The sequence below is a fragment of the Chelonus insularis genome, unplaced genomic scaffold (assembly GCF_013357705.1).
Source record: "Chelonus insularis isolate UGA/USDA-ARS -01 unplaced genomic scaffold, ASM1335770v1 contig_404_pilon, whole genome shotgun sequence".
Taxonomy (NCBI): Eukaryota; Metazoa; Arthropoda; class Insecta; order Hymenoptera; family Braconidae; genus Chelonus; species Chelonus insularis.
Window position 1 is genome coordinate 535,775 of NW_023276561.1, and position 27,498 is coordinate 563,272.

The 27,498-nt window shown below is 28.3% G+C and overlaps 6 protein-coding genes and 1 long non-coding RNA gene across 14 annotated transcripts in view; 3 read left to right on the forward strand and 4 right to left on the reverse strand.

Moving 5' to 3' along the window:
* The first annotated feature begins 2,915 nt into the window (after positions 1-2,915).
* On the forward strand, positions 2,916-3,965 carry LOC118069057 (uncharacterized). 2 transcript variants are annotated; one of them, XM_035086909.1, is made up of 4 exons: positions 2,916-3,040; positions 3,107-3,572; positions 3,656-3,736; positions 3,811-3,965. In XM_035086909.1, the coding sequence occupies exons 1-4, from the start codon at positions 3,021-3,023 to the stop codon at positions 3,859-3,861; spliced, it is 618 nt and encodes a 205-aa protein (XP_034942800.1). In that variant the 5' UTR covers positions 2,916-3,020; the 3' UTR covers positions 3,862-3,965. The 2 variants fall into 2 exon arrangements, with proteins under 2 accessions (XP_034942800.1, XP_034942801.1); XM_035086910.1 differs by having other exon boundaries at positions 2,963-3,040; positions 3,160-3,572.
* A 198-nt stretch (positions 3,966-4,163) lies between these two features.
* Positions 4,164-4,660, reverse strand: LOC118069059 (uncharacterized). The gene is made up of 3 exons (XR_004690572.1): positions 4,539-4,660; positions 4,343-4,448; positions 4,164-4,268 (listed from the first exon to the last, which is right to left on the reverse strand). It is a non-coding gene; the product is annotated as an uncharacterized lncRNA (long non-coding RNA).
* Positions 4,661-5,733: 1,073 nt separating this feature from the next.
* Positions 5,734-12,383, reverse strand: LOC118069051 (protein fantom-like). Of its 3 annotated transcripts, none has more exons than XM_035086894.1 (8): positions 12,118-12,383; positions 8,204-8,296; positions 7,885-8,126; positions 7,698-7,807; positions 7,540-7,633; positions 7,242-7,474; positions 6,772-7,156; positions 5,734-6,698 (listed from the first exon to the last, which is right to left on the reverse strand). In XM_035086894.1, exons 2-8 carry the CDS (start codon positions 8,280-8,282, stop codon positions 6,168-6,170), a joined length of 1,674 nt encoding a protein of 557 aa, XP_034942785.1. In that variant the 5' UTR covers positions 8,283-8,296; positions 12,118-12,383; the 3' UTR covers positions 5,734-6,167. The 3 variants fall into 3 exon arrangements, with proteins under 3 accessions (XP_034942785.1, XP_034942787.1, XP_034942786.1); XM_035086896.1 differs by lacking the exon at positions 12,118-12,383 and adding an exon at positions 8,575-8,594; XM_035086895.1 differs by lacking the exon at positions 12,118-12,383 and adding an exon at positions 8,500-8,535.
* cpa (F-actin-capping protein subunit alpha) lies at positions 8,573-11,773 on the forward strand. Its single transcript, XM_035086907.1, has 3 exons — positions 8,573-8,826; positions 9,350-9,599; positions 9,740-11,773. The coding sequence occupies exons 1-3, from the start codon at positions 8,626-8,628 to the stop codon at positions 10,156-10,158; spliced, it is 870 nt and encodes a 289-aa protein (XP_034942798.1). The 5' UTR covers positions 8,573-8,625; the 3' UTR covers positions 10,159-11,773.
* LOC118069055 (queuosine salvage protein) lies at positions 12,364-16,296 on the forward strand. The gene is made up of 5 exons (XM_035086906.1): positions 12,364-12,642; positions 12,790-13,005; positions 14,986-15,262; positions 15,400-15,585; positions 15,741-16,296. Exons 1-5 carry the CDS (start codon positions 12,547-12,549, stop codon positions 15,977-15,979), a joined length of 1,014 nt encoding a protein of 337 aa, XP_034942797.1. The 5' UTR covers positions 12,364-12,546; the 3' UTR covers positions 15,980-16,296.
* On the reverse strand, positions 12,790-14,875 carry LOC118069054 (stress response protein NST1). The gene is made up of 6 exons (XM_035086905.1): positions 14,763-14,875; positions 14,189-14,674; positions 13,787-14,134; positions 13,563-13,699; positions 13,034-13,305; positions 12,790-12,925 (listed from the first exon to the last, which is right to left on the reverse strand). The coding sequence occupies exons 1-5, from the start codon at positions 14,825-14,827 to the stop codon at positions 13,052-13,054; spliced, it is 1,290 nt and encodes a 429-aa protein (XP_034942796.1). The 5' UTR covers positions 14,828-14,875; the 3' UTR covers positions 12,790-12,925; positions 13,034-13,051.
* A 90-nt stretch (positions 16,297-16,386) lies between the features above and the next one.
* LOC118069050 (uncharacterized) overlaps positions 16,387-27,498 on the reverse strand; it is a 29,027-nt gene continuing 17,915 nt past the window's right edge. For 2 of the 5 annotated variants that reach the window (XM_035086889.1, XM_035086890.1), the window contains 11 exons: positions 23,884-24,068; positions 23,667-23,745; positions 23,408-23,547; positions 22,483-22,618; positions 21,384-22,269; positions 21,072-21,184; positions 20,816-20,945; positions 20,652-20,729; positions 20,317-20,458; positions 17,477-18,400; positions 16,387-17,307 (listed from right to left, as the gene is read on the reverse strand). In XM_035086889.1, the coding sequence (XP_034942780.1) occupies positions 16,999-17,307; positions 17,477-18,400; positions 20,317-20,458; positions 20,652-20,729; positions 20,816-20,945; positions 21,072-21,184; positions 21,384-22,269; positions 22,483-22,618; positions 23,408-23,547; positions 23,667-23,745; positions 23,884-24,068 (3,122 nt within the window). In that variant the 3' untranslated portion in view covers positions 16,387-16,998. Of the gene's footprint in view, positions 17,308-17,476; positions 18,401-20,316; positions 20,459-20,651; positions 20,730-20,815; positions 20,946-21,071; positions 21,185-21,383; positions 22,270-22,482; positions 22,619-23,407; positions 23,548-23,666; positions 23,746-23,883; positions 24,069-26,488; positions 27,208-27,498 lie in introns of those variants that run through there. The other 3 variants (XM_035086892.1, XM_035086893.1, XM_035086891.1) reach the window with 3 other exon arrangements.

Here is a 27,498-nt window from a genome sequence, read left to right on the forward strand (position 1 = left end):
TGTTTGAGAATTTTGTAACAAAATAAATATTTAACAATGATCAATTGACAGCTGATTGAGTTCAGATTGATAAATTAGTTCTAAAGATGCTTTACATCAAATACTCGATCAAGTTCTATTTCCGATCATGAACGATAGCACTACTTAGTGGATTGGTTGGCTGCACGACCCGCGGGCTTGACCGCATTTTCATACAATTTCACTTTTAATTAGGTCACTTCTCCCTTCATATTTAATTAGACAAAAAATTACATTATAGCAATTTGTTCCTGTCTTGAAGAACTCTTCAATGTTCCATTAAAATGTCATCAGTAAGGTTCGAAATATAATTAAAAATCTATCACATCCCTTTTATTCATCATCTAAATTTATATGCTAACTCAAAACACATTGCCTGCCTGATGCAACGGATTAACTACTGATAAAAGTGTGTAGGTTGATAAATGATGTTATGACTTAGTTAAACAACTTGGAATACTTTAAAATGATCAAAAAATTTATTGAAAGTCCAATTGAAGACATATTTCATTTTTATTTCATCAAACACTGGTCAGAAAGAATGTTAATTGAAATTCCGACTGATTGTACATTATGTTAGACAACATATGTTTGATGCCAAGATTCAAATCACTTGATTAATGTTTCAGCATAGAGAAATTCTAGTTTTCAGGGTCAGACGGTAGTTTTGAATTGATTTATTGTAAAGTGACACTGAAAATTACATTGGTTGAGAGATTTGTTAACCAGATCATCATCCAACTCCACGAAAAGCTTCATTTCACGAACCCACGTTATTTCTAATATTAAATTGAATATCGATTGAACAAATTATCTACAAAATGATTATATATCTCTAGCAAGATAATTTAATCTTTGAAACATGGCAAAAAAAAAATCTTAAACATAATGGGGTTATTAAATCAGGAAGTAGGTTGCTCCAAATTCCCCTACTATTATATCAACACAGCTTGCAATGACATCACTATCATAAACACGAAGAAATTGCAGCATTTAGGATATTTGTGACTCCAAAAATTTGTTTTCTTACATTTATATGTTTTCTTTTACATGTCAGTGTCTTGAGTACAAGGGTTTTGCTTTTCTTATCATACCGGTTATTGATTAAATAAATAATTATTTACGATTGGATTGAAATTTAAAGTTGAATGAAAGAATCAATTATTTGATGGATTCAATTATTAATGAATACTTTCTTAATCGTTATTTTTTTTTTTAGAAAAATAAATTTTTAAAACATTTGCTATTAAATCAAATACATCATTTTTTAAAGATACTTGTCTCCATCATGATCACTAATGAAGGAAATATAATATTTTCAAACCTCGTGTCTTTGATGGGTCTTATAGACACAGAGGGAGAGTTGGATGGACCGTGAGGGCCACACGCTTTTCGAATGCCTCTTCAAATTCGTTCGACACTTGCACAACACTTGCACGTGAATAAAAATAGAAACGTTGACGAGCTGCTACTGTTGCTGGTGATGAAGAAAAAAGTCACTAACTTGCCTGGATGAGTACCTAATGTCTGTCGTACATCAACAAAGTCACTCATAAAAGTTTCAAATTCAAACTATAATCAGGATAATTGGATCAAAGATTTGAACTAGTTGATAAACAACACCGTATTTTATCAATATTGTTAAGGGTTTTGATACTTGGTTACTTTGAGGAGAAATACGCGAATAAATCGAGGTGGTTAGAAGCCAGCCGACGGCTATCTAGAGACTGCTACCAATGCCAGATTCGAAGCGTCGCGATGCCCTCCGTTTCTACTTCACTCTTTCGCTCTCACTCGCGCGTATTCAATTTAATCTACATCTCACAATCACCATTTAGTTTAATTGATTTATAATATAATCATTTATTTCACATCAGTCAAATCAACCATATTATCAAAAGTATCAATTATATTAATTCCACTATTGAAAATGAGTCTTCAAAAGGTCTCTAATTAAATTACTCGATTTTTATAGGATATTTTAATTATTTGATCATTAGCAATTTTTAGATTTCAAACCAACTCTTATACAGTGTGGAAAAATGTTCTTCAAAAAGAATGGTGATGATGATAGTAAAACGTTTTATAGCTCATAAACCTTCCCATGGGCTTTTTAAATAGAAAGTTTGACTAATAATAATCAATGACTACTCGAGAGTTTATTTTAGACTCTTAAGGAAAACTCTTCCTTTAACTGCGTCTGAGAGAGACATTTTTACATTCAGGGAAAATCGAACCAAGTTATAGCGAAATAATCGTGACAATTTCCGGATGACGACGGATGCCTCTAGGGCAACGAACTTTACCAGGTTCTTTGCCAAGTCGAAGATTCGATGTGACAGACGAACAATCGCGACATGTGGATACCATTTACAATCCACCATACCAGCCGTGAAAGCAAGTATTATCAATCATTCAGGACATTGATAATTTTAAAACCATAGACCTCTTCTAGATATATCAATTCTCGACATTTAGCTCTCTTTATTGATTATTGCTCCAGATTCAATCTGAAAACAAATCTATAGTGTATATTTTTGAATTTCCATTCAATTTAAAAAAATATATTTTGTTGACATTAATGGTTATGATTCATTACTTACCAATAAATGCAATGTTTTTCCTATTGAAACAAATGTATATGGTCTTGGCTTATTGCCCATTCGTTTATTTCAACTTTATTTGTCTTTACTTACTTGACTTATTGTGGTATTTACTAACTAAGCACCAAGTCTTGTCTGACATTACAGATTATAGACATGTGCTTTTACATCTGACACAGAACATGGAATAAGAATTTTTTAAATTTCCTTGTTTCTGTTCGTTATGAGAACAGAGGACAAGCAAAATCCATTGAAGCTTACAACTTCAGGTTTCTCATGCATGTCACAATTTGTCAAACTCAGCCTTTTTTATAACAAGACAGAGAGGTAGAAGTCTTCAAAGTATATCTTGTGATTGACTTAATAACAAAATCTTCAAACTCATGGCAGGAATCAGAAATGCAATCAAACATAATTAAGTTAGAATTCAAATTATTTCAATGAATTCATTAATTATAATTAATTCATTATTTTTTCATTGTTAGATCTATCATTATAATTTTGATAATTGTGGGTACCTTTGTATTAAATTGTCAAGGGAATAAATTTAATGGCCATAATGCTTCAAAAGTTAAGAAAAAAGAGGTAAAACAATATTCTATGGAAGGACAATCTGGAGTAAATCATTTTCCTATTCTTCCACACGATAAATCTAAACGTTCAATACCAAAAGCTCATCGAGGACAATCTAATCATGTTAACACAGTGGCACTAGATTTACCATTATCATCAAGACGAGCTTTAATGAAAAGAAGAGCACATGGAGCATTAAGATTACCAAAAATACAAAAGAAAAATAAAAAAAGGTTATCTAAAATTAGATCCGTACATCAAAGTCATCTTGTTTCTTCGCGTGGAATAAAGTCTGGAAAAAAGACCCACAAGACAAAATCAAAACACAATATTAGATATGAAAAAACTCATCAACTAGAAAAACGAAGTCGAATAAAAGTAAGCTTCTAATTTTAAATAATTTACAATTTTTTATTTGAATGATTTAATAATAATTTAATTATTATTAATAATTTTTGCAGTATGTTGAAAGAAAAAGTGAAAAGAATAGAAAGAAATTGGATCTCAAAGTGGATAAATGCTCCAATAAAAAATTATCAATTGTAAGGAAAGTAATGGTTGTAAATAAGAATAATGATGATCCAAAAATTATAATATCCTTTTTACAACTTTTCAGGAGGAAAAAGAAAAATGTAAAGCAAAACGACATGGATTGCATCATAGATAGATTGAGGATATTTAAATTTTTGGGAAATTATTTGCTAATACCTAATGAAGATTTTACATACCTGGAGTTAGGTCGATCTAGAGCAACTCGACAAGTTGATCACTTTAATAATACAGTACAGAATAAATTTTATAATAATTATAAAAATCTAAAAACAAATAAAAATTCACATTCACTATTTTCAACGTGCATAAAGAATTGTTAATTATTTTTTTTTTATATCTTACAAAATTTTATCAAAAAATATGGATCAAAAATATCAGTTAAAAAAGTAATTACTAAAAAAATATATCCAAAAAGTCTTGTTTGATATGCAATAGCCTATCTGTAGTTCATGATGATGAGCTATTGATTGATACATACTGGGCCAAATTTTCTCGAATAGCATCTAAACCAAGTAATGTCACCTATCGTAACAGATTTAGAGTTTTCAATCTCAGATTATCAATAATAAAGAATAAAATTATGTTGTAAAACTCACCTCTAAAGTACCAATTATCTCTTTATTATCAGAACTCATAGCTGGCAGTGAAATTCTATCTTTACTCTCAAACAATATTTGTTTCCTCAAATTTAAATCAGCATAGCTAATTAAAAGATATTATTGATTGAGATTGAAAAATTAAATTAATTCAATGAAAATAATTTAAATGAAGGAAATCAGGTTGTTGACTCACCCTACTTCAACACAGTCTTTAACATTCATTTCCTCTCTCAATGGTTCACTGATGATATTGAATCGAACAATTGAATTACCATTACCAGCTAAAATACTGCAAAGATGATTTCTCTGTGTTTTGTGTGTTTCTTCATCAAATAAGAATTCTGTAATACAAAATAAATTTATGAATTATTATATTGTAAGTCTTTAATTATTAATAATATTATATTTATACTAACTTCGGGCATAGTTAAAGTTTATTTCTTCTGTATGGTTCTGAGGTTTGGCAACAGAGATCGTTTCCAAATCCAAGCCAGAATATCCTAGAAATGAAAACTCAACATACAGTTGATGAACATCAGGATCTTTTAGAAGAGGACAGTTTTTTATCAATTTTAGTCGATCAATTTTTATTGTCATGGAATTATTATTGTTATTAGTTTTCAAATTCTGTAAAGGCTTAAGTAATTCTTTACATTCTTCACATAATTTTCGACACAATACAAAGTTTTTCTGACGAAGGGGGATCACTTCAATGAGTTTTGATTGTGGATTTTTGGAAATTGCAGGGCATATTATCTAAATAAAATAATTGTAAAAATAATTCAAAGTTCTACTCATAATTTCATGAAAGAATCTTACTTTTTTCAATCTTCGGGGGCAATCAACAGCACAGGAGTTTACTTTCTGATTTTTGGAAGTATTTGAAGGGATTCTAAATAATTCATAATCAATAATGAATAGATTATCTTAAATTAATTACAATTATTTCAATTGTATCAAATACATACTGTGGTATTAACTTATCTAAATGTTTGGTAACATATTTATCAATTTCATCAGTGCATATTAATGTTGAAAAATCTTTTTTAGGGCTTATTGGAATACATTTACATAAATCCATAGATGCATTATTATTTTTGTCTCGATGGAAATCAGTATTAACTCCAGCTGATGAGACTTTGTGTGTTTGCTTACAGTTGATTCGCCAGTAATCCTTCAATAACCCACAGACCGTGTCAATAAATTGACAATGGTCTAGAATATTTACTTTTGAAATAGAACTGTCTCGTGAAGAGCTGTAACATAATTAATTTCTTGGACGGATGGATTCCAAAGAATAAATAAAACCATCGTTAATTAATATTATTCTTATTATTATCATTAATTATTAAACATGATTAAAAATTCATTATTACATTTCCGTTAATTACAATTAATTATTATTGTATAATTATATAAAAACGATTTCGACGTGGCACTTTGATATAGACTTATCATTCTAATTAAATTATTTTTTAACATTCTAAACTATATAAACTCTTATGAAACTTGATTGCTTATTACATGACTTTAGAATTAATATTGTTATCAATAAAAATAACTATTTGCGTTATACTTTGTACCACTTTTATCAATAATCTTTAGTCTATAATTAATTAAACTTGGCAGAAACGAGTTTATTAAAATAGATCGAAGGCTTTCTCCTTCGTAAATACTTTGGTCTATCTATTTATTGAAAATAGTTGAATTTTTTTAAATGGAAGCGCTTCAAAGTGATCCATATTCCTATCAAGTCATTATATGAACACATTTACGCGCAATTAATAAATTGTCCTAATATTTTTTACAAAATAACCATTAATCAAAAGCAATCTGTATCGCTGAATAATAGTGTTTCGAGCGCAAGTACTTGCCTCTGTCTGCGAATTGGATTGCCATAACTTGTAGAACCTATGTCTTCGAGTCCTATTTTTGATACATTTTGACTAGATAATGGCGAATTTATTTGTGCATCATCTAGTAGTTTTAACATTTTTTCTGGAGTTAAAGTATTTTCATAAATTCTGTTTGAACTTCTCAATGGACTATCAACACATTCTTCTGTAGAGCAAGCTTTATCTTCTTTTTGATTACCATTTTTCCAATCGATCAATCTAAATTCTGTTTGCATACTCGATTCAGAATAATTATGAGCTTTTTTAACAGGAGATTGAGGTTTAGTTTTTTTCTTTCCATTATCTTTTTGTACTTTGGGTGAACTGTGAATAAGATGTACTTCACTTTCGTCTGTAGTACATTCACATATTAGTACTGGATGACTAGTTCTTTCAGCTGGCTTTGGTCTTGCAGGAGATTTAGGAATGTAATCACGTACAGTTTGTTTTTCAAATGCCTAAATAAATATTTTTAGATATTTAATAAGTTCAAGAATATTAATATATATATATAAATAAATTATTACTTACATTTAATTTAACTGTTAAGATATCTACACTTGTTTGTAAGTCTTGTAATTTTTCTCTCAACTGAGCATTAACAGACTGTAATGAAGCTATATTAGCTTGCTCAGTATTAAAAGCAGTTTTTAAACTAATGTTATCAGCCATTATATCTGATAATTTTTGTTTTAGTTGCCCATTTTCTAATTCCGTTGAACTATCTCTCTTACTTAATTCAACCATCTGATTTTTATGGTCTTGAAGAATCTTCAGTTCATTCGAGAGAATACGAATTTTTTCATCTTTTTCACGTAAATCTGCTTCAATACTTTGAGTCCGTGAAACTTGTTCTTTCAATTCAGATGTTAATTCTTTTTCTGCACGGAATTTTTCTGTAATTTCTCCATGATTCCTACGTCAATAATCATCAAATAGAAAGTATTATTTTTACTAGCATTGATAATTTGATAATAAACCTAAGACCAATAAATACACACCTTGAAGTTTCATCCAAAAGATTCCTTAATGTTTCATTTTCTTCAGTCAAAGCTTTATTTTTGGCTTCAGTCTCAACACATTTTTCATTCTGAAGTTTCATTTGGCGCCATACTCGTATGTATTCAACATTTTCTGCAATTTTTTCCTTTTGATTCCCGGCTTCATTTATTTCTATCTTATTTTCTAATTCAGTTATTCGATTCATCATTTTCTTCTTCTGAATCTCTAACTCCTGATAAAATATTAAATAAATTTATTAATTTAGTTAATTAATTAATACTTTTGTGCTATATTTACCTTAACTCTCGTAATGTAATGCTGGATTTCATTATTTTCAGCAATAAAATTCTGGCATGTACCAACTTTAATGGGCCCATCACTACGGTATGATCTAGAAATAATTGAATGTAAGTACAAATATATATATTTTAATTATTAAATATTGAACTACCTACGTTACTGCCGATGAGTGACAAACTTGTAACCTTTTATTATGAGAAGATGGTCTTGCTAACACTCTATGGCTTAGAATTTGATTCCTTAAGATATTTACTTTTTCCTTTAGCTGAAATATTGATTTTTATAAGTCAACATTGAACAGAATAGCTTTTAAATTATGTAGCAAAAGAGTAGACTATTTACCTTTGAATTTTCAAGTATCAAACTTGAAATTCTGTCCCTTTCGTTATTTCCATTATATGTACCGTAATTCATTAATCTTGGAGTTGTACATACTCTCATTAATTTAGTAGAAAGTCGTTTGATCTTATCTTCTTGAGAATTATACAATTTTTTAATTTCTTGATAATCTTCAAACAATCGTAAATACTTATCCTCTAAATCTCTTCGATTTAGCTTACCAACAATAAGCCGTTCTCGAGGATCTATGAAAAAAAAAATTAACAACATAATTATTAATAAATAATTAAGTTAATAATATATGCATAAGTTAATTACATACCGATAATACTCCCACGAAAACTTTCTACATATGAATTTTCTCTCACTGGTAAGAGATCTCGATGGAGATCATCTGCCATGATCAATAAATGTCCTTAAAAAAAACGTGTAATCATTATAATAAATATTACTTTTGTGTATTATTTAAATATTTGCAATAATTAATATTTGCATAATTCTTTCGATAATTCATGACATTGAAAGCTGATTATTTTTAAATGGGCAAATTTTTTGACCAATTTTTTAACATGAAACAATTTAGAAGAAAACTTTTTTAATGTGTTTAAATACTCCCACCGATATATATTTATGGAGCACCCGGTATAAAAGCACAGTGTCGGTACCTTGCGGAGCAACCTGCGGTCTTCGAACCTTTCGTTTTTGACACATCGGCTGAGCGTATGCGTGCAGTGAGTAGGTAAGATGGCGGATGATGAATTTGTCGTGGTTTCGGATCAAGAAAAAGTAAGAATAGTTTCGAATTTTATAGTGCATTCACCACCAGGTGAATTTAATGAAGTTTTTAATGACGTAAGAGTCCTATTGAACAACGATAATCTATTAAAAGAAGGCGCATCGGGAGCGTTTGCTGTATACAACAAGGACCAACTTACGCCTGTTAAGGTACATCTTCAATTACGATAAGATTTATGATTTTTATTTTGATATTATATCTATAAAACACTCATTGGCTCTTGAGAATTTGTTTGTTCAATTTTATTGTATATAGTTTTTTATTATTTATTTAACAATAAAATAACTTTTATTTATAAGCATGTTTATAAATGGGTTAGGTGACGTTTCTCAGCTCAAATGTAACTGGAGCAGAGAAATACTTATACGGTTATGCTACTCGATATCTTACTATTGCTTATGAATCTTTCAAAATATTTTATAAATCACTTTAATATTGGAATTACTTTTTATTAGTTTCTGAATTTTAAAAATACGTGAATAGTTACTCATCAGTACTCCATGTTTCTGAGAAATGTATGAATCATAATCTTTGATAACTGGAAATCAAGAGTCAATGAGATATCCATTAAGTACATTTATCTTTTATAAAACTTTTTCAAGTCTAGTGACTTTTAGAAAATATTTTTCCAATAATGAACAAAAGATAGTAGTAAATTGTTTAAATTTTCAGATAGAAGGAAGTGATTATCCTGCCCTCATTACAGAATACAATGACTTAGGAAATCAAAGATTTTACGATACTCGAAGTAAACAAAGTTTCAAATATGATCATCTTAGAAAAGAGGCTGTAGATTATGAACCCTATGAGCCAGATGCGACAGCAGAACCATGGAGATCTGTTCTTCAAGATGAAATGACGAATTATACTAAAAGTCATTATAGACATGGAGTTTGTGCAGTGTTTGGAACAAGCAAAGCAGGTTTGTTATTAAATGAAAAATTATGAGAATTTAATTGATCACATTTTTTCTATCAAAAATGATCAGAATTTATCATGGTTTAATCATTGTTGACTAAATGTGAATTTAAATGAAATCACTAATCAAATTTATTTAAATAGGGAATATAACGCTAGCTGCCTGCATAGAAGATCATCAATTTCAACCGAAAAATTTTTGGAATGGTCGTTGGCGTTCAGTTTGGTTAGTGAATTTTAGCCCGAGTTCCGGTAATGCAGAATTAAAAGGAAACCTCAAAGTACAAGTTCATTATTACGAAGATGGAAATGTGCAGCTTGTAAGCATTAAAGAGGTAAAAGAAAACTTGACAATATCGAACGAAAAACAAACAGCAAAGGAATTGATTCGTCTTGTTGAAGAATCAGAGAATGACTACCAAACGGCGATATCAGAAAATTATCAAACAATGTCTGATACAACCTTCAAAGCTCTTCGAAGGCAATTGCCTGTAATGCGAACTAAAATTGACTGGAATAAAATTGTGTCGTACAGTATTGGCAAAGAGCTTAAAAGTCAATAGAAATAGATTTTTTATAAATTAATAAGAGAATTAACTATAAAGAATAATAAAAAAAATAATTAAATAAAGTGCATTTTGCTGCAATTGAAAATGAAAAGAGAAGTCTGGAAGTGTGATGTGCCCGGAAGCAAATGTAAACAGTGCGTAAGAAGAAAATCATTAAGCATACGATCAAGCTTATGTGAATTGGTCATATAACTAATTAAACATTACTATTAAATGCATTTATTGTCGCAAAATCGACTCAAATGCTCAGTATATGTAAATGAAAATAATGTTAACTAATTTGAATTATCAAAAGAAACAAAATATCTGATTGTAATCATAAGTTTAATTAAGTTTTATGAAAATTTAGTTACTTGTGATTGTCATTTAGCTAGCACAATTCAATTTTTATACCTTATATAAATCACATCAGTTGTATAAAGTTTTTCCAGTGGATTATTCGATAAAAATTTTTCAACATTTTATTACACAAATACTGTGAGAGAGTTCAAATTTCCACTTGTAAACACTAAGACATTTCACTATTTTTATTATAAAAAATAAATATAAATTAATGTGGTTTATTGAGAATTTAAATGGTCTCAGTGACCAGATAAGTTTATAAAAAAATAATACGACTAATAAATCTTATTATTAATTAATAAATAAATTTTTATTGAAGCTAATGATTTTATAATAATATTATAGTTCATTTGTTGCAATTGAAAGCAATTAATAAATAAAAATAATTATATTCAATGTATTTTGCTTTATAAATTGATTAATTTTTTATATCATACCATAGAGAAATTATTTGTGCCAAGCAGACAGTGGTGAAATTTTTGGTGCTAACGCTTACCACACATTACACAGCCAGACACTACGTAATGATATTAAAAAAAAAAAAAAAATTAAAATTAAAAAAAGGTACATAATGTATTGTACATTGTAGATTATAGCCTATAGCCTGCTGGAGCCTTAATCTGTTCACATTTTTGCGTAAAAAATAATTGTGTACATATGTTATTTGGATGTATAAATGAATGCTGTAAAACACTCTAGCATTCAATATTTCACACACTTTAAATTTAAAATCGTGTGTGTTATATAATTTATGATTTGAAATTTATATCGTAATTTTATTTATCATTCTTTATAGTTGCGATAATCAGCATTTATTTTTTAACTAATATATTTTTTAAAGATATAATTAAAGAGAATTATCTATGATTACTTTGAAAAACATTATCAAATAAAAATAAAATAAAAAATTAATCGATTTATAAAAGTTTCATTCATAATAATTAAATAGTTAATTTACATGTGGTACAATCGCAACAAAAAAAAATACATGCGATTCAAGTAATGTATGTATTTTTTTCTAGGAAAATCGAATTACGGTTAAATTTCAAACATGATGTTAATGTTTTGAGTCTTATCAAACTCTACAGAGAATAGTTGCCTACAATGAAAGCATAATAGGGATGATAATGTACTGTCTTACAATCGATTATATCATAATATAAGTAACGCATGTCCTCATGTAAAAAATGAAAAATCACAATTATTGGTTGATTTATGTACTATTAAATGTTAATTATTGAGCGAATAAAGTGATATAACACTTTAACTGACTGCTTTGTACTTGAAATATTTTTATTAATTTAATCAACGATTTTCTTTTACTTCTTTATAGAAAATTAATAAAAATATTAATCAAAAAATGCTGTAAACACAAATGGTTTAATTATCTATAATATGAATTGTAATCATTTGTTAACAATTGATTCAAGGATTGTTTTATAATAAATTTTTTCTAATATTTTTTATTGTTGTTTATTTAAAATAAATATTTTTAAAAATTTCTGTCAATAAATACCCTAATTATTCATGAAAAATTTACTTAAATCCGATGAATCATCACCTTAAGATTGAGAATAAATGAGTAAAATCATAATAAAAAAAAGTACTTACTTTTGTAAATTTAGAATTTATTATCGCCGAGTATGAAAAATCAAATTTTTTATGTAAACTGGTGAAAAAAAAACTTAAAAAATTCCATACTACAAAAAAAGTGTAAAGTTTATGAATATTACGTGTTTGACGTTTACAGCCATATTTGTTTACGTTTTCAGACCGTTGCCATACGCGCGATTGCAGCGCCGATTAATTGGAGTTATTGTCACATGATCAGACTTATCGACACGAAAAAACCAATCAGCATTTAGTGATCCATTCTCTGCAACTATCGTAGCATACTGAAATCTTGATTCGCATTAATTGAGAAATGATAGTAAAATATTTCGGTGCCGGTTAATATTTTGTATGAAATTATATAATAAGTAATATATTAACTTATTTTCGTGTTGATTAAGATAAACTTGGTCAATATCCTTTGAAAACATGGTTCTTATGCCAAGAGAGTCAGGTAAATTAATAGCAAAATTGTCTAAAAATGTTTTTATTGAAGAAGAAGGCATCAAGAGCCTTGCATGTGAGGTAAGGATGTTTTTGATAAATATTTTAGTTTACTTTTTACCTTTTAATGTTATGCAATGACAAGTTGTCATGTATATTTGATCTTATTTACAAAGAAAGATTGAATCTTTTAAATTTCTTTTCTAATGTTGAATCCATTTTCAACAGGTCTTGGAAGGTCTAAAAGATCGAACGATATCAATAGACAATTTTTCGCAATCAGAATTTCATCCAAATCCAGGCCATGCCAAAGCTATAGACTGGATATTTGTGTTGGATACATTAAATTTCTGTTTCTGGAGTTCTAAAAGTAATAATAAATGGAAAGTTAATGGACATACTGGGTATTTTGCATTATGTGCAGCTATTAAGAGAGCAGTTGATGTAAGTATTCAATGAAATTGTTATTTACCATTTTTTTCTTTACTATTTATTGATGGTCCTCACACAACTCATTTTCAGGATTGTCACATTTACATTTGTCAGTCATTAAACATAAATCGTCTTTTGATGATCTTTCTTCCTTATTATGAACATTTTTTAATTTATTCAAGGCAGGCTTTTTTTTACTCTCCAGCCTTGCATTCCTTAATCTTTTTAAGGAGTTCTTTTCCACCTGAGATCTTTTTTTCTTACGCTTTGAAAATTTTCTCACTTTGATCTTAAATTCTCTGCTAACATTTTCTGCAAAGAATTTTTTTATTATGTAGAAACTTTGACTTATTTCTAGAATGTTATTATCAACTAAGAGCCATATTATTTCAGTTCAATTAACTTTTATGATTATCAATGGTCTAGTAAATGATGATGAATTAATTTTAATGATGATGAAACTATTTGTATTACCTATTCATTTTTGTTATGATGGAATAATTATTTAAACTTATCTATTATTATACTATTATTCTAATCTGTAATTTTAGTTCAAATAGCTCTTATACCTTTTTTACGATTTTTATTTTTGCTCATTTTTTTATTATATTTTTTAATTGCAATTTTTCGACGTTCTAAAGCATATTCCGATAGAAATTTTTCTGTTGCAATTTGCTGTCGCTGAAATTGTTGTTTCTTTTGCCATCTAAAAATAATACATAATAAAGATAATAATGTTGGAATATAATGACTTAAAATTTTTACTCATTATCAATTGATAAGCCATTATTACTTTTGCTCCAAGTTCCTTCTTTTTCGCTCGGCTTCTTGGAATTCTTTTTCTCGTATTGTTTTTTCACGAATTTTTTCTCGTTTTGCGCGTTTCAATAGATTAGTTATTAATTTATTTTGATACTTTCGGATCATCATCAATCGTTTTTTCTTTACATTTTCAGTATGTAGCTTTGATTTCAACTTCATTTGTTGCAAATGTTCTCTCTTATTTCTTTCAATTTTTTCCAATCGTTCCTTATCTTTTTTTGCTTTCATTTTTTGCTTTTTCAATTTTTCTTTCTCACTGAGCATTACATTTTGAAGTAGTTTTTCCCTCAGTAATTGCTTTTGCTCTTGAATTTTTATCCTAGCAATTAAGTCAAATTTTTAATTTATTCATCATAAGGGAAACTGATTGTACCTTTCAATATCTTTTTGGGCTTGCGACTCAGCATTTCTGAGTATTTTATTATCAATGAAAAAATCTCCTTGACGTTTAAATTCCTTTTTAATTTTATCACTAAACAATTTTTTTAAATATTTTCTATGCATGTTATATTCCTTCACAGTACAAATAGCATCCAAATTTTTGGTTACAAAACCACGTTGAATCAAATATTTTAATATATTTTTTTTAGAAAAATAGTTGACTAAATGTTTATCATGTAATGAATCATATGAAACATCAATTTCATAATTATACGGATCATCTAAATGAAATTGCGCATCTTTGAATTGAATAAATAGCTCTTGGCCAATTTTTCTTCGTGAAAAATGATAAGCATCCTTTGGTGCTGGAACTGAAGGAAGTTTTGCGTCTAATGACATAATTTGCCATCGCGGTAATCCAAAATTTGGTACTGCCCCTTCTGGTTTTGGCAATTTTTCCATCAATTTATCTAATTTCCTATTCAAAAATGCATAACCAATATTAACTATAACCACTCAAACATTTTTCTTAAATGAAATTAAAAAATTCTATTTATGAATCTCACGTTGGCATTTTAAGTGTTCGTAGAGAATCACCAAAAGATTTTTCAAAATATTTTCGACGAGCCATACTGAAATAATTTATTATCACGAGTTTAACTAGAAAGATTATACTATTATTAACATACAATCCTTGATTTCTTATTCACTTATTTTACAACGAAACATTAGCATAAAATAATAACTTCATATCATTGCTGCATTATGTGAATTTTTAAATTGATGCAGGAAGGCATTCCAATAATTGATCCGACTTATTATGTTAATATAAAAAAAGATGTGCTTGGAAGAATATTAAGAGCTGACTCTGGCGCAGAACCTGTTCCTTTATTAGATGAACGTGTTCAAAATCTTCAACAAGTGGGTAAAATTCTTGTCGATAAGTATAATGGTACATTCATGGAATGTGTTAAAGCAGCACAACATTCGGCTGACAAATTATTGAAGCTTATCGTCAATGAATTTGAATGTTTTCGAGACGAAGCAGACTTTTACGGTCACCGAGGTAATTGAATTAAATGGTTAATTAATTAATTAGTAATAAAATTAATATATATGGATATATATATATATATAGTAATTATTACCTTTTTATTATCTGGAAAAATTATTATTCAATTAAATGTTAATATTTTACTTTAGTATCATTTTACAAACGAGCTCAAATCTTGATTGGTGATATATGGGCTTGCTACAGAGGAAAAGATCTGGGAGAATTTAATGACATAGATTTAATTACAATGTTTGCTGATTATAGAGTACCGCAAGTGCTGATGCACTATGGTGCAATGAGATATAGTAATCCTCTTCTTAGCACACTTCAAACAGGTAATTAATTTCTACATGCTAATTATTTACTTTATAAAACATTTCAGATTAAAAAGAAAATATACTAAGTATTAACACTTAATGATTATAATGAATAAATTGATTTTTTATTTTTTTTTAAGATACTTTATATTAAAATAATTTTATTTCCACAGGTACCGAGTTGGCAGCAGGAAGTGTGGAAGAAATTGAAATTCGTGGTTGCTCAATAGAAGTTGTTGAACGAGTGGTTGATAGAGTGAGAAATTTGATCAAGCAATATCCCAATTTAAATATCAATCCATTTAGCTGTAATTCAATAATCGTTGACCACTTTCTGTGGGACTATAGACGAAAAAATGCAGAAAAACTGGAAAGTTTACCATTCCATAAAGTTCGAACAATTTACTATTGATTTATTATGATATTAATATCACTATAATTATACAAATTATTCGACTATTTTTATCTAAATACTCAATATGAATTTGATGGATTTTCTAATTCAACTTTGTACGAATTCGTACGAATTCAAATTCGTAAATTTCAAGGGGCCATATTCCTTTAAATATAATGATTGTTTAATACTTGTAACAAATTCAATTATAAAGATGTTTATAACAAATGTTATTATGTATGAATATATTAGAGAAATCTTTATTTGATATACAATTATCGTGTCACTACGTACACAACACAAAAAATAACAAATTATTCCAATAGTTTAACAAAGCTCATATAAGTTAGTTCAATTATAAATTATAATAAAAATTAATTTTATGATATTATAATGAAACATTCGAATAATTATAATGTATATAAAAATTAAAATTATTACACGATTTTTTGAACTTTATATGTCAATATTTGGAAATAAAAAATTTTACATAATTTATTGTATTTTATATTTCAAAAAAAGTTTTTTATTTAAAAATATTTTATTAATTTCTTTGGAAAATAACACATTTATGTCCTTTGGCACGACCTTTTTAAGTTATCATTGTTACCAATATTTTAACTTCGAATTTAATAAGAGGAATTTTTTATAATTTATTATTATATTTAATACTAGTTTATGGCAGTTTTCATTGTGTGCAATTTCTTATGAATCTTCTGCATCCATTTTTTTGTCATTCACCTAAATCTATCATAGATATCAAATCGATTTTAAAGCTTCTTTCTTGTAATAAAAATATACATTAATATAATGGCTGAGATAACTTTAAAATTAATTTGATATATTAACTGTGATTAATTTAATACAATAAAAAATCGAATATATTGGATTTAATTTAATAAAATAATATATAAGGCATTTGTTACACAGAACTATACAAAAGTTAAGTTTACTTAGATATTGAGCCAATCTTTTATTATTAATATTAGGATTGTTATTATCACTACTTATATCCACTAATGCTAATGATTTGTTTTTTAATGTTTCTTCTGAAGTTGTTCCCAGAATTGTATGTCATTCTTCAGCTTGCCCGGTGCAATTACCCCAATGTCACTTGGTTTTTCGCTATATATTGTATTTGATTCTATCGTACCAGCTGGTATTTTACTTTGTTCTATAATCGTACTCACTGGTGCACTAGGCTTATTAGAAATTTGTCGTAAACCTTCTCGAAATTCTTTAGAAAGTGATCTAGCTGTTAAACTATGCATTTGTCGTGGAGTTCTGATGATATGAACTTCTGGAGTTTTAGGTCGATCTTTATTGATATTTATCGTCTTAGAAACCTTAAAAATCAATTGACAAGTTAAACACATTAAAAAATTCCAATATTTTTACAACAGTCAATAAAGCATAACAAATAAGCTATCAATATTTTAAATTGAATAATAATGATAATTATTATTATTGACTCATGATTGTAACAATTTCTAATATGTTATTAGTGGAACTTACCCTTGGTGGAGATGCAGCTTTTGGTGTATTATTAAATGCTTGAGCTAATTTTCTGACTGAAGGCATCGGTAATTGTTTGTCAGCAAATTTATTGGGTTCTTCTGGTGTTTTTAGAGAGTATTTAAATTCTTTTGAAGATGAAAATTTTTTCGAGAACTCTTCAGACTCTGCTTTAGAACTTTGAGAATCTGACTCATAATTATTAACATTATTTGAAGAGTTATTTATTTCTTCATTAATTAATTCATTTACACATGACATTTTAGAATTTTTTTTATTGTATATTTCGTCATTATCTTGCTTTAGTTTGTTATCGCCTTCATCACTTGGTGGTGATAAAAGTTTCTTATCATTATCATAACAGTAGCCACCAATTTTTGAAATGTTTGGAACAGACTTGGCTGACGTAATTGGATTAAATTTGTCAAAAATATTTTTCTTTTCTTCACTTAAATTTTCTGTACTTTTATTCCAATTATAATCATCAACTTTTTCAAAGCGTTGCAATAAGTTTGACTTATCATCTATTTGTTCAATATTCGTTTTTACATTTACAAAACTATTATTTACTTTACTATCTAATTGATTATTTGATTGTGCTCTTCTTAGTCCAGAGTCATAGCCGAATAATCGTAAATCTAATTTATTAGGAATTCGCTGATGACTTTTTTTAAAATCTCTATTATTATTAAATTCATTCTCAAACACATAAGCCTTTAAGTCAATAGGTCTTATTTTACGTTGATTATCATCAGTAAGAGAATTTTTTGTCCCAATAATTGTAGATATATTATCAAAATTCCCTTGTTTATTGAGTTTAGCATTAATTTCATTTTTGCTATTTTTCCTTTCACGCTCCAGGAATTTATTATTCTGCATCAATTCCAGTGATTTCGTTGCTGCTTCGATAGGCTCGAAGGACTCCTATAACAGACAAAAAAAGATACTGAAATTAACTGTGTAAGTTCTAGTAATCATTTTCAGCCCATTGTTATTGAATTGAAGGCAATGAAATTAATAAGCCCTCACAGATAAAATCAATTGATATTATCTGAACCTAGTTTTTAAATTTAAAAAAATGATTAAAAATATATATTCCATAATAATGACAGATGACAAATTTATTTCTCTTTATAATAAAAAGCATTTAGTTAAATAAAAATATTCATGCGTGCTTAAAATACTATGTATATTGCGGTGGATCCCAAGAGTTGCTTCAATGATACCATCATTGAGTCATGAATGTTAGTAGGTGGTGAGGTTTAACCACTGTGGTTACAGTACTTACCAAACAAATACTTTGTGCGTCTCATGCATAAGTTGTAATAATAGAATTAAGGTCACTAAAATTTTTAACAGAATTATATTAACAAGTATTTATTAGGAAACTTTAAAAAGTGGTTTATTATGTACACGTTAGAATTTTTATAGATTCAAGAGCGAGATAGAAAATTTTTGGCGACAAATAATTAAAAGATATGCAATCATTTACTAATTGTATTCACTCACAACACTGAGGTAGTTTAAAATATCAATTAGTGCTATTTTTAATTATTATTTTTTATATTATCAATTATTATAAACTAATGACATTGTTAATTAGATTATAATAAATAGTATTTATAAATCACAATTAATATGAAAAAATTATTATGTTTATTTTTATAGTTTTGTGATTTATTAATACTATTTAATTAAATTTATTAAATGATATATAAATTAGTTCCCACTATCAATTATTTTAAATTTAATTAATATTTAAATAAGCTACAGTTATGAGATTCTTCTTGAAAATATACATTACTAAATGTTTTATACTTTAAATATAAACATTATTCCATTAACTACTATACTACTATATATTTACAAAATTATTTTTAACTATGTTCAAGAGATTTAGGAATTGTTAAGTTGGAATTAATTTTTCTCAAACTTCTTAAGCTCGTAAAATTTCTATCTATAATCTGTGGCACTATTGGAGGTTCAAGTTTTAAATTATCACCATCGAAAACAGCCTCTTTTAAAGTTGAGCTTTGGATTGGTCTAATACTCTGTTGCTTTGACTCAGATCTTGTTAAACAATTTGGAGAATTAAATAATTTGATTAATTTTCTAGGTGTATGAGTTTCATTGTTGCTAAAATTTTTCTTTTTGCTATGAGATTTTGATTTAATACCACCAAAGGTCATAAACTTCAACTTTGAAAAATCAGTATTCGTTCCTTCTGAATTAGTTTCATTAATTTGTTCATCACTTTCATAGTCATCTTCGACAACCAAACTGTGACTTTTTCTTCGTTTTATTCCTCCAAATGTATGGAATTTGTGAGCATTAAAAACCCAATATTTCTTACCATTGGAATTTAAATCAATCCAACTTTCTTCAGTTTGATTAGGATTGTAATCCCAATTTAATTTGAATAAATTTTTTTTTTTTGTAATACCTGGATGAGCATTATCAGATGTTGAATATTCATATTCAGTAGAATCAATTGAGTACATGCCAGAATCACGATCCTTTTGAGAATACTCTATAGATCGTTGCATAAATTTATTTTCCTCTTCATAAAGAGGATTAATTTTGTGAATATCAGATTGAGAACTTTCAAATGAATTTTCATGAAATGTTGGCTCATTAAAGTCATCAGTTTCATCAATGGAATCATTCCAATTGTGATCGGTGCAATCTTGGTCAATTTTTTCAACACTTTCATCACAAAGATCCAGGTGAATAAGAGGATTCGTAACGAAATGCGAGCTGGCATTTGTGCCACGATAGGTGCGCCTATGAAGACTACCACGAAGAGAAGATTCTTCAAATTTTTCTAGGCCATGACTCACCTGCTGTTCGAAATCACTGCTAGTCGAACTTGAACGATGAGACAAAGAACTGCTGGGTCTGCTTGAATTCGATGCGCCAGATCGGAGTTGCCTTTCACCATTCGATGATTTTGAATCGTTGATATAATAATCTCTTCCGAATCTAAACAATAAAACGAAAATTATCACCATCAATTACTTCATAATAATATTGTTTTTAATATAAATTCTGTACTTCTAAATAGAATCAATACATTTCTTAAATCTTAGATTATTTTCAAATCATTTAAATGCATATTTCAGTCTAGACACAGTCTCGTAAGTCAACTTTTGCTTTATTTTCCTGATAATTTTACCTTTTGATGTCTGGCCGATTAGCTCCTAGAACTATTTGCAATGGAGGACTGGGACTGGACGGTAGAACAGTCGGATTTCTATAAAAAATATATCAAATAATTGAATAAAGTTTTTAATTAATCTGATAATTAATTGCATACCATATTTAATAAAAAATATTTACCCAACATCAGCAGGTCTGCTGGCATATTGACGTTCTAGAAGTCTTTTTTGTATATTTTCTTGACTATAAGGATTATTTTGGATTGGAGGAGCATTTTCCCATTTTTTATGCTCACGTTCTGCAATGGTACCTATAAATCAATGCTACTCTTAATATATTTCATTCAGATGAGAGACTCAATGGCTCAAAGACTTCCGAAACTCATTATAATGGCTTTACATTCGAGAGAAAAAAAAAATAATAAAAATTTTCTTACCTGGTCGTGGCGGGGCTGACAGTCCAAGGTTATCGTCATGTGTATTTTTGTGGTTAAGCGATTTAGATATTCCTTCAGCAGCAGCAGCATGTGCATTAGCTGCTTTGCACCTTCTACATAAAACCATGACTTTTAGATACTGCTAAATTCACGTGAACAGCATGCAGTAATGAGTTTGTTCAATATTTAATTCAATACTTCAAAATAATGAGTAAAAGATTATCAAAAAGTGTTGTTGATGAATGATTAAAAATTAAAAAAACAAAACAAGATCGCATAGGAAAAATATATAAATAACAAATGAAAAATCACCTGTCATCAGGCATCATTGGTTTCATATTTTCTTCTGTCTCGTGTCTTTCATTGATTATAAACTTTTCTATGTCTATTTCCTTATTTTTAATCTTCTCTGACTGGTTCTCTGGTGCTGAGAAAAATTCTTCTTCAATATCAGACGTTTCTTCGTTTATATGAGTATCAATTGAACCAAGTTTTTTATTTAGTTTTTGAAAATCACAAGACGTTGATGATTGATCATTATCACATAATGAATTCCTCACTGGAGTTGGTGTTGGAGTTTTAGGTAATATTTCAGTTTTCATTGTTTCTTCAGCATCACGAGTCGGTTGATTTTCTGTTTTCATTGATTTTACATGATTATTTATTAATTTATGATCATCATTCACTTGCTTGTTACCTTCGGCATCAATTTCTTGTATGCTTTCTTTTTCATTTACACTTTTTGTGACTGAAAGACTTTCTTTACCATTCAAGTCTTTTTTAGTTTCATCAGAACTTGATTTTATTGGCAATGTTGCAGTATTGAAATCATCATTAATATTAACAGGTTCAGATTTGCTTTTCTGTTCAGAGAGAAAATCTTGATGGTCTTCTTTGGCATTCGATGACTCTGGTATAACTTGATTTATGGCTTGTATTAATTCATCATCCCCTTCTTCATCAGACTGAGCAGAAAATTCGGATAAATCTGATGTGTCTTCAGCATCCTTGTCACCAATCAATGCTCGATATTCTGCACTAGGGTTTGGTACAAGCATGGCAACTGGTTCAGATTTAATTGGAATTTTTTTCTTTTGGAAGAGCCAGTTTTCCTCCCAGGATTCAACAGGTGTGATGTGATCCACATGCGCCGCTTCATCCACCTCATCTTGGCTTTCTTCTGATGACTCTTGTGAAGCTAATAATTTAAAAAACTTTCTTCATTTTTTTGAATAACATTACTTTTTATCATTACTAATTAATTGAGTTATTTAATATATTTTAATTAATTTTAAAAAATACAATTTTTTCATTAAAAAATATTTCATCTTCACCTTGAGAATTTTTGTTTTTTTTTTAAATTAATAATTCATTTATTTCTGGAGGTTGATTAATGAACGATAATACTCACGGTCAACAATATCCATTCCAAACTCCGGAAATGGCACGCGCTTAGCATTCCGGAAATTAAGGAGATTTGTCTTTAGCGTTCCCGGATCTTCATCTGATGTATAAACTGTTGTGATTTCTTCAATTTGTTCTTCAATCTGCAATTCAATACAGCCATTATCATTATTACTTGTTACCTACATTCCATAGCTCTTAATACAAAGATTGAAGTTACGATAAAAACCTTAATACTAAAATATTTAAAATTCCAGAACATGGTCATCTTTTATAGTTTTTTTTTTTACGTTTTTTAGGTTATTAAAAAGCTGATAAATATCCGTAAATTAAATCCTTGAGTAATCTGTCAGCCAAACGTTAACTTTCCAATCGCGATACTGCCAAGACTGACAATCATTTAGTGCTTTTTAAAGCGTGAGTAAATATTTGTAAACGATGCACTTTCACAATAAATCGATTAAAGAATTTTTCCATTTGCATCATCAATGTTTTTGCTAGTTTGGAATTTTAAAAGTGCATATTTATGAATATTCATTTTATAAAACGCTTTCAAAGAGAAAATGTATGTTTTGCTAAACCATATTAAACTCTAAAAAAAATTTTTTATTATCAGAAAAACTGTGAAAATTTTAAATAAATACACACATGAACTTCTCTGCTATATAATCAAGTTAATTATATGATATGTATTATTTTAACGATCGCATCATAAAGCTTCCAAGGATCACTACTTTTTAAATCTTAATAGCAAGTACTCAGTACTCATTGAAGTTAAAAAATAATCTACCTATCAAGTTATTTCGTTTCCCCAACTCAATTCATAACCATGAATCTTTTTATAAATAAAGTACCATGATCGTGAGTATTGTTAATCGTTTCAATTCAGATGATAGAATGATTATAACTTAATACTGAATCCTTTTCATTACCGTATAAGATAAAGGGTCCTGAACACGTGTACGACGGTGTATTTTCATTTCACTTCCATCAAGACTGTCTTCTAGGGATGGTGGTTCAATACTACTGCTATCATCATCTACTTCATCATCCAAGTCCATTTTAGATTTATCTAAATTTATAATTCATTGTGAAATCACTAATTTCATCATCATCATTTACTAATGATTTTTAATTAAATTAATTGAAATTTAGTGTTTCCATATATTGAAAGTTTTAATTTTATCTTACCTTTGATGAACCTGCAAGATTTGTCATCAAGGACATTACCATTACCATCAATATTTTCTTTTTGGCATTTTTCAATAACCTGTGAATAAAATTAACTTTTAGTAGAAAGGTGAAGAAAAAAAAAGGAATAATTAGTGGAAATGAAATCTAAGACTTTTAAATTAATTTAATTTATGAATTATTTTAACTTTTTCTTTCAAAAACATTGTGTTCTTACTTTATTTATTATGGCGGCAGCAAGAAGATCCTCGTAGTTCTGTTCAGATATACTAGTATTTTCTTGTATTCGTGAAGATACTGTATCACCAAGTCCCGGTAGTTTGCGGGCTTCGTCAACTGCACGTTCAACAAGCTCCCGTAGTGCAGTGTGTGCCATACTTGGACTATCTGTAGCCGGTTTGTCTGCAAGTCGGAAAGTATTCCATTAGGAATCTATTGAGTGAGAGCTACCCTCACATTAGAAAGATCAATTTACAATCGATCAAGTTAGCACATTTACTTTCAAGGAAATACAGTTTCCTGTGGATTTTCTATAAACATCACAAACACCAGTTTTATTCTTTTCTGCTTAAATGCCTTAAGGTTCCAAGAATACAAGTTTCTTTCTGATAAAATTATTCATTTCTTAAAAAATACATTTCCATAATTATTGATAATTTTAGGGGAAAGTAACAACCTTGCTTAAAATTTGCAAATGAATGAATTTTAATGTTGGAATAAAAGAAAAAAGCAGAGAAAAAAAAGTCTACAATGACTGAAAATAACATGATAAACCATAGCAATGTCTTTCCAATTTTCAAATGGTAAAAATCCAAAGTTCAGTGAGCAAGAATTACACTTTCATGTGAACAAGTTTAAAGTCCTGCCCCGTTATGGGTCGGAGCTCGCTTAGTCGTTGGAGTAAATGGCAAAAATTATTCACAACCATTGACAGTATAAATGTAATTTCTCCTTGACGACCTTGTCGACTTTTTTCAGACAACACTGGAGAGATTGTGTGGAGGAGAAAAGCAACCTGTTGCACTGTTTCTATTGATATCTAGCTCTCAATAAATGGAGTTAGAACTCAAGTAACATTGATAAGTGAATTATTACTCATCAAATTACGTGGAAATAAAAGACTTATTGGACGATTTATCAATTGGATAAATAGTTCCAGTCACTTTTTCTAAAATTCATTCAACACATCATCTTTTCCAGTTTTCCAAGTGAAACTCAAACTTCCGTTTCATTAGTTGTCGTTCTGAAGGTTTTTCTTGACTCTAATGCACTTTCTAAGACTTACTGCGTATTGGAATAAATTAATAGGTAGATGTCATCCACCTACAAGTTGTTTGCCTTCTAATTAACTATCAAGGTGTGGATTTTCCTTAATCATTCCATGCCTCATTTCATAGAAAAAAATTTCTAAACGATTTTAATGAGCAGGAATTTTTTTTTTTAAGAGAAAGAACAGAAACTTTGTCATCACGTCTTTGATTAACTGTGCAATTTTCACCACACTGAGTATCGATTGTAACTGACCAATTCAATAGTCAACTTGCAGTAAAGCTACTACAAACTTTCTAGCCCTGGTCTCACAACAAATGAAGGTCGTTTCATCTTACATACATCACTTTCCTGTCCAGGTTTCAATATCTTGGTAGCCTCAATAAATCTTCTCTTCTATTTGCTTATGGTGAACAGTAGAACGATTATTGTCAACACTTATCGTTGCTTTACTTGCACATTCTTGTGCTAAAGTTATTCACAAGATTATCAACCGGAAGATTGTATTAAATACTTTGTACGTAACTGTGGATCTACCTCTTTACATACTTTGTCTTCCGGACTTTCATGAATTCCACATGTGTAATTATGTTCTTCAAGTATATTCCCATCATTAATTGAACGTTCAGAATAATTAGCCTCGTTTATCTCGTGAAATTTGTCAAATTATTAAAAGTCATCTGATCATTAAATGAAACATTTTTAATTGTTATACAAAAAAAATTGATACTTTTCCATTGGGTAGATGTCGAGACATTAAATGATTAATTACCAACATCAGCAAACTTTTAACTAAAGGGTAATGTTTTATAAATAATTATATATAATTGTTATTGTAAAAGAAATCAGTCATTGAACCTGTCTATTTATCGCTTATCAAAGTTTTAATTGTCAATAAATTATTGTAAACATTAATAAAAAAAATGTGTGGAAATATGTTTTGGAATCAGTAAAATAAGCCAGAATATATCTTCACCTTTTTTTTTTTGTTCAATAGTCGAAGATATAATTATTAAAAAAATAAGCTATCATTCGTTAATGAGCTAATCATACGAGTTGTAATCAATTTTGAAGAATTTAAAATCGATTCAAGAATCCTGGCTTCGTTTTATAGATTTCAAACTGTATTACTTAAATCTATTTGTTATATTATCATAAAATTATCATCAGTGCTTTCATTCTAAATATTTTAATAGCTTAAATGAGCTTTCTGACTGAACCTGTACAGATATGAAGAAATTTGTACTGATAGGAAAACCTTATTATGCCTAGAAGACCAATTTTTATAACAATTATTATTTTTATTTAATTTTCAATTATAGAATCAACTTTAATTTTAAAAAATTTGCTTACAACTCTGATGACTGGCTCATGATGGAGTCTTTTATGTAAGTTAGATAATCAATATATTGATATTCAGTTGTTAGTATTCTCAGAGTGTCTTCTTCATCAAAGTGTCATTCGAAATACAGAATTAGCATTGATTAAAGAAGATGTACTACACCTGTCATTTTATATGCTATAATAATAAAATATAATATATAAAAAATTACCATTTTTCTTGGTGAAAAATATGTAAATGAAATAGAAAAAAATAAGGCCGCCTATTAACTGCAGCATCTCCTTGAAAAATTGCATCAACATTGAGCCCACGTTATTTTACATCACTCACAGGACACTAATATTTATGCACTCTCGTTCTATTTCATAGAATAATATTTCAAGAACTGTCATTATCTTTACTTCACTTCATTCTGATTTGTTTTTATTTTATTTTCGATCATAACTTGATATGTACGTACATATATACCAAGGTATATTTAAAAACTAAAATATTTGATGATGTTGAACCACTTATATACGTTTTTATAATGATGTCACACTTCTGAAAAAGTTAATTAATTTTTTTACTATATTAACTACTATAATGTGTCTTCATTTGGACTGAAAAACTTAAGATAGTAGTCAAGACTATCACAATCCATATCTATTAAGATAAATTTTATCAATCTTTTTCTTATAAAAATCATTTCTTTCCAACTTTTGTATAATAGTAATTTATTAATATTGTGATTGGCGACAGAATGGAATTTGACCGGAATTACAAGAGTTAATTTTGCGGTTTATCGAATATACCAAGACTATTATCTTGGCGACGTAATAATTTTTTATTGCGTTTTCTTGAAAATTGAAGCCAAAGTAAAGATTATCGCGCGACCAAGATATTAATGCACTTTGTAGTAGAATTAAAAAAAAATATATATATAAATGTATATATTTAGGTATGATAGTTCATGTCACTTTACGTTCTCATTTCATAAATATTATATTCATATTAAATAAACATTACTTGAACTTTATTTCTATTTAACTTAATACCTTTAAAAAAAAAAAAAAAAATCAGTCAGCATAATTATTTTATAAAAACGTCTCGTCTGACGAAATAAATTGTTTGAACAGTTGCATGTAATGATAAAAATTATTAAAACGTTAAGTACAAAAAAAAAAAGATGAGAAAAAAAATATTAACAAAAAATAGAACTGAAAAACAATTGCATTAATC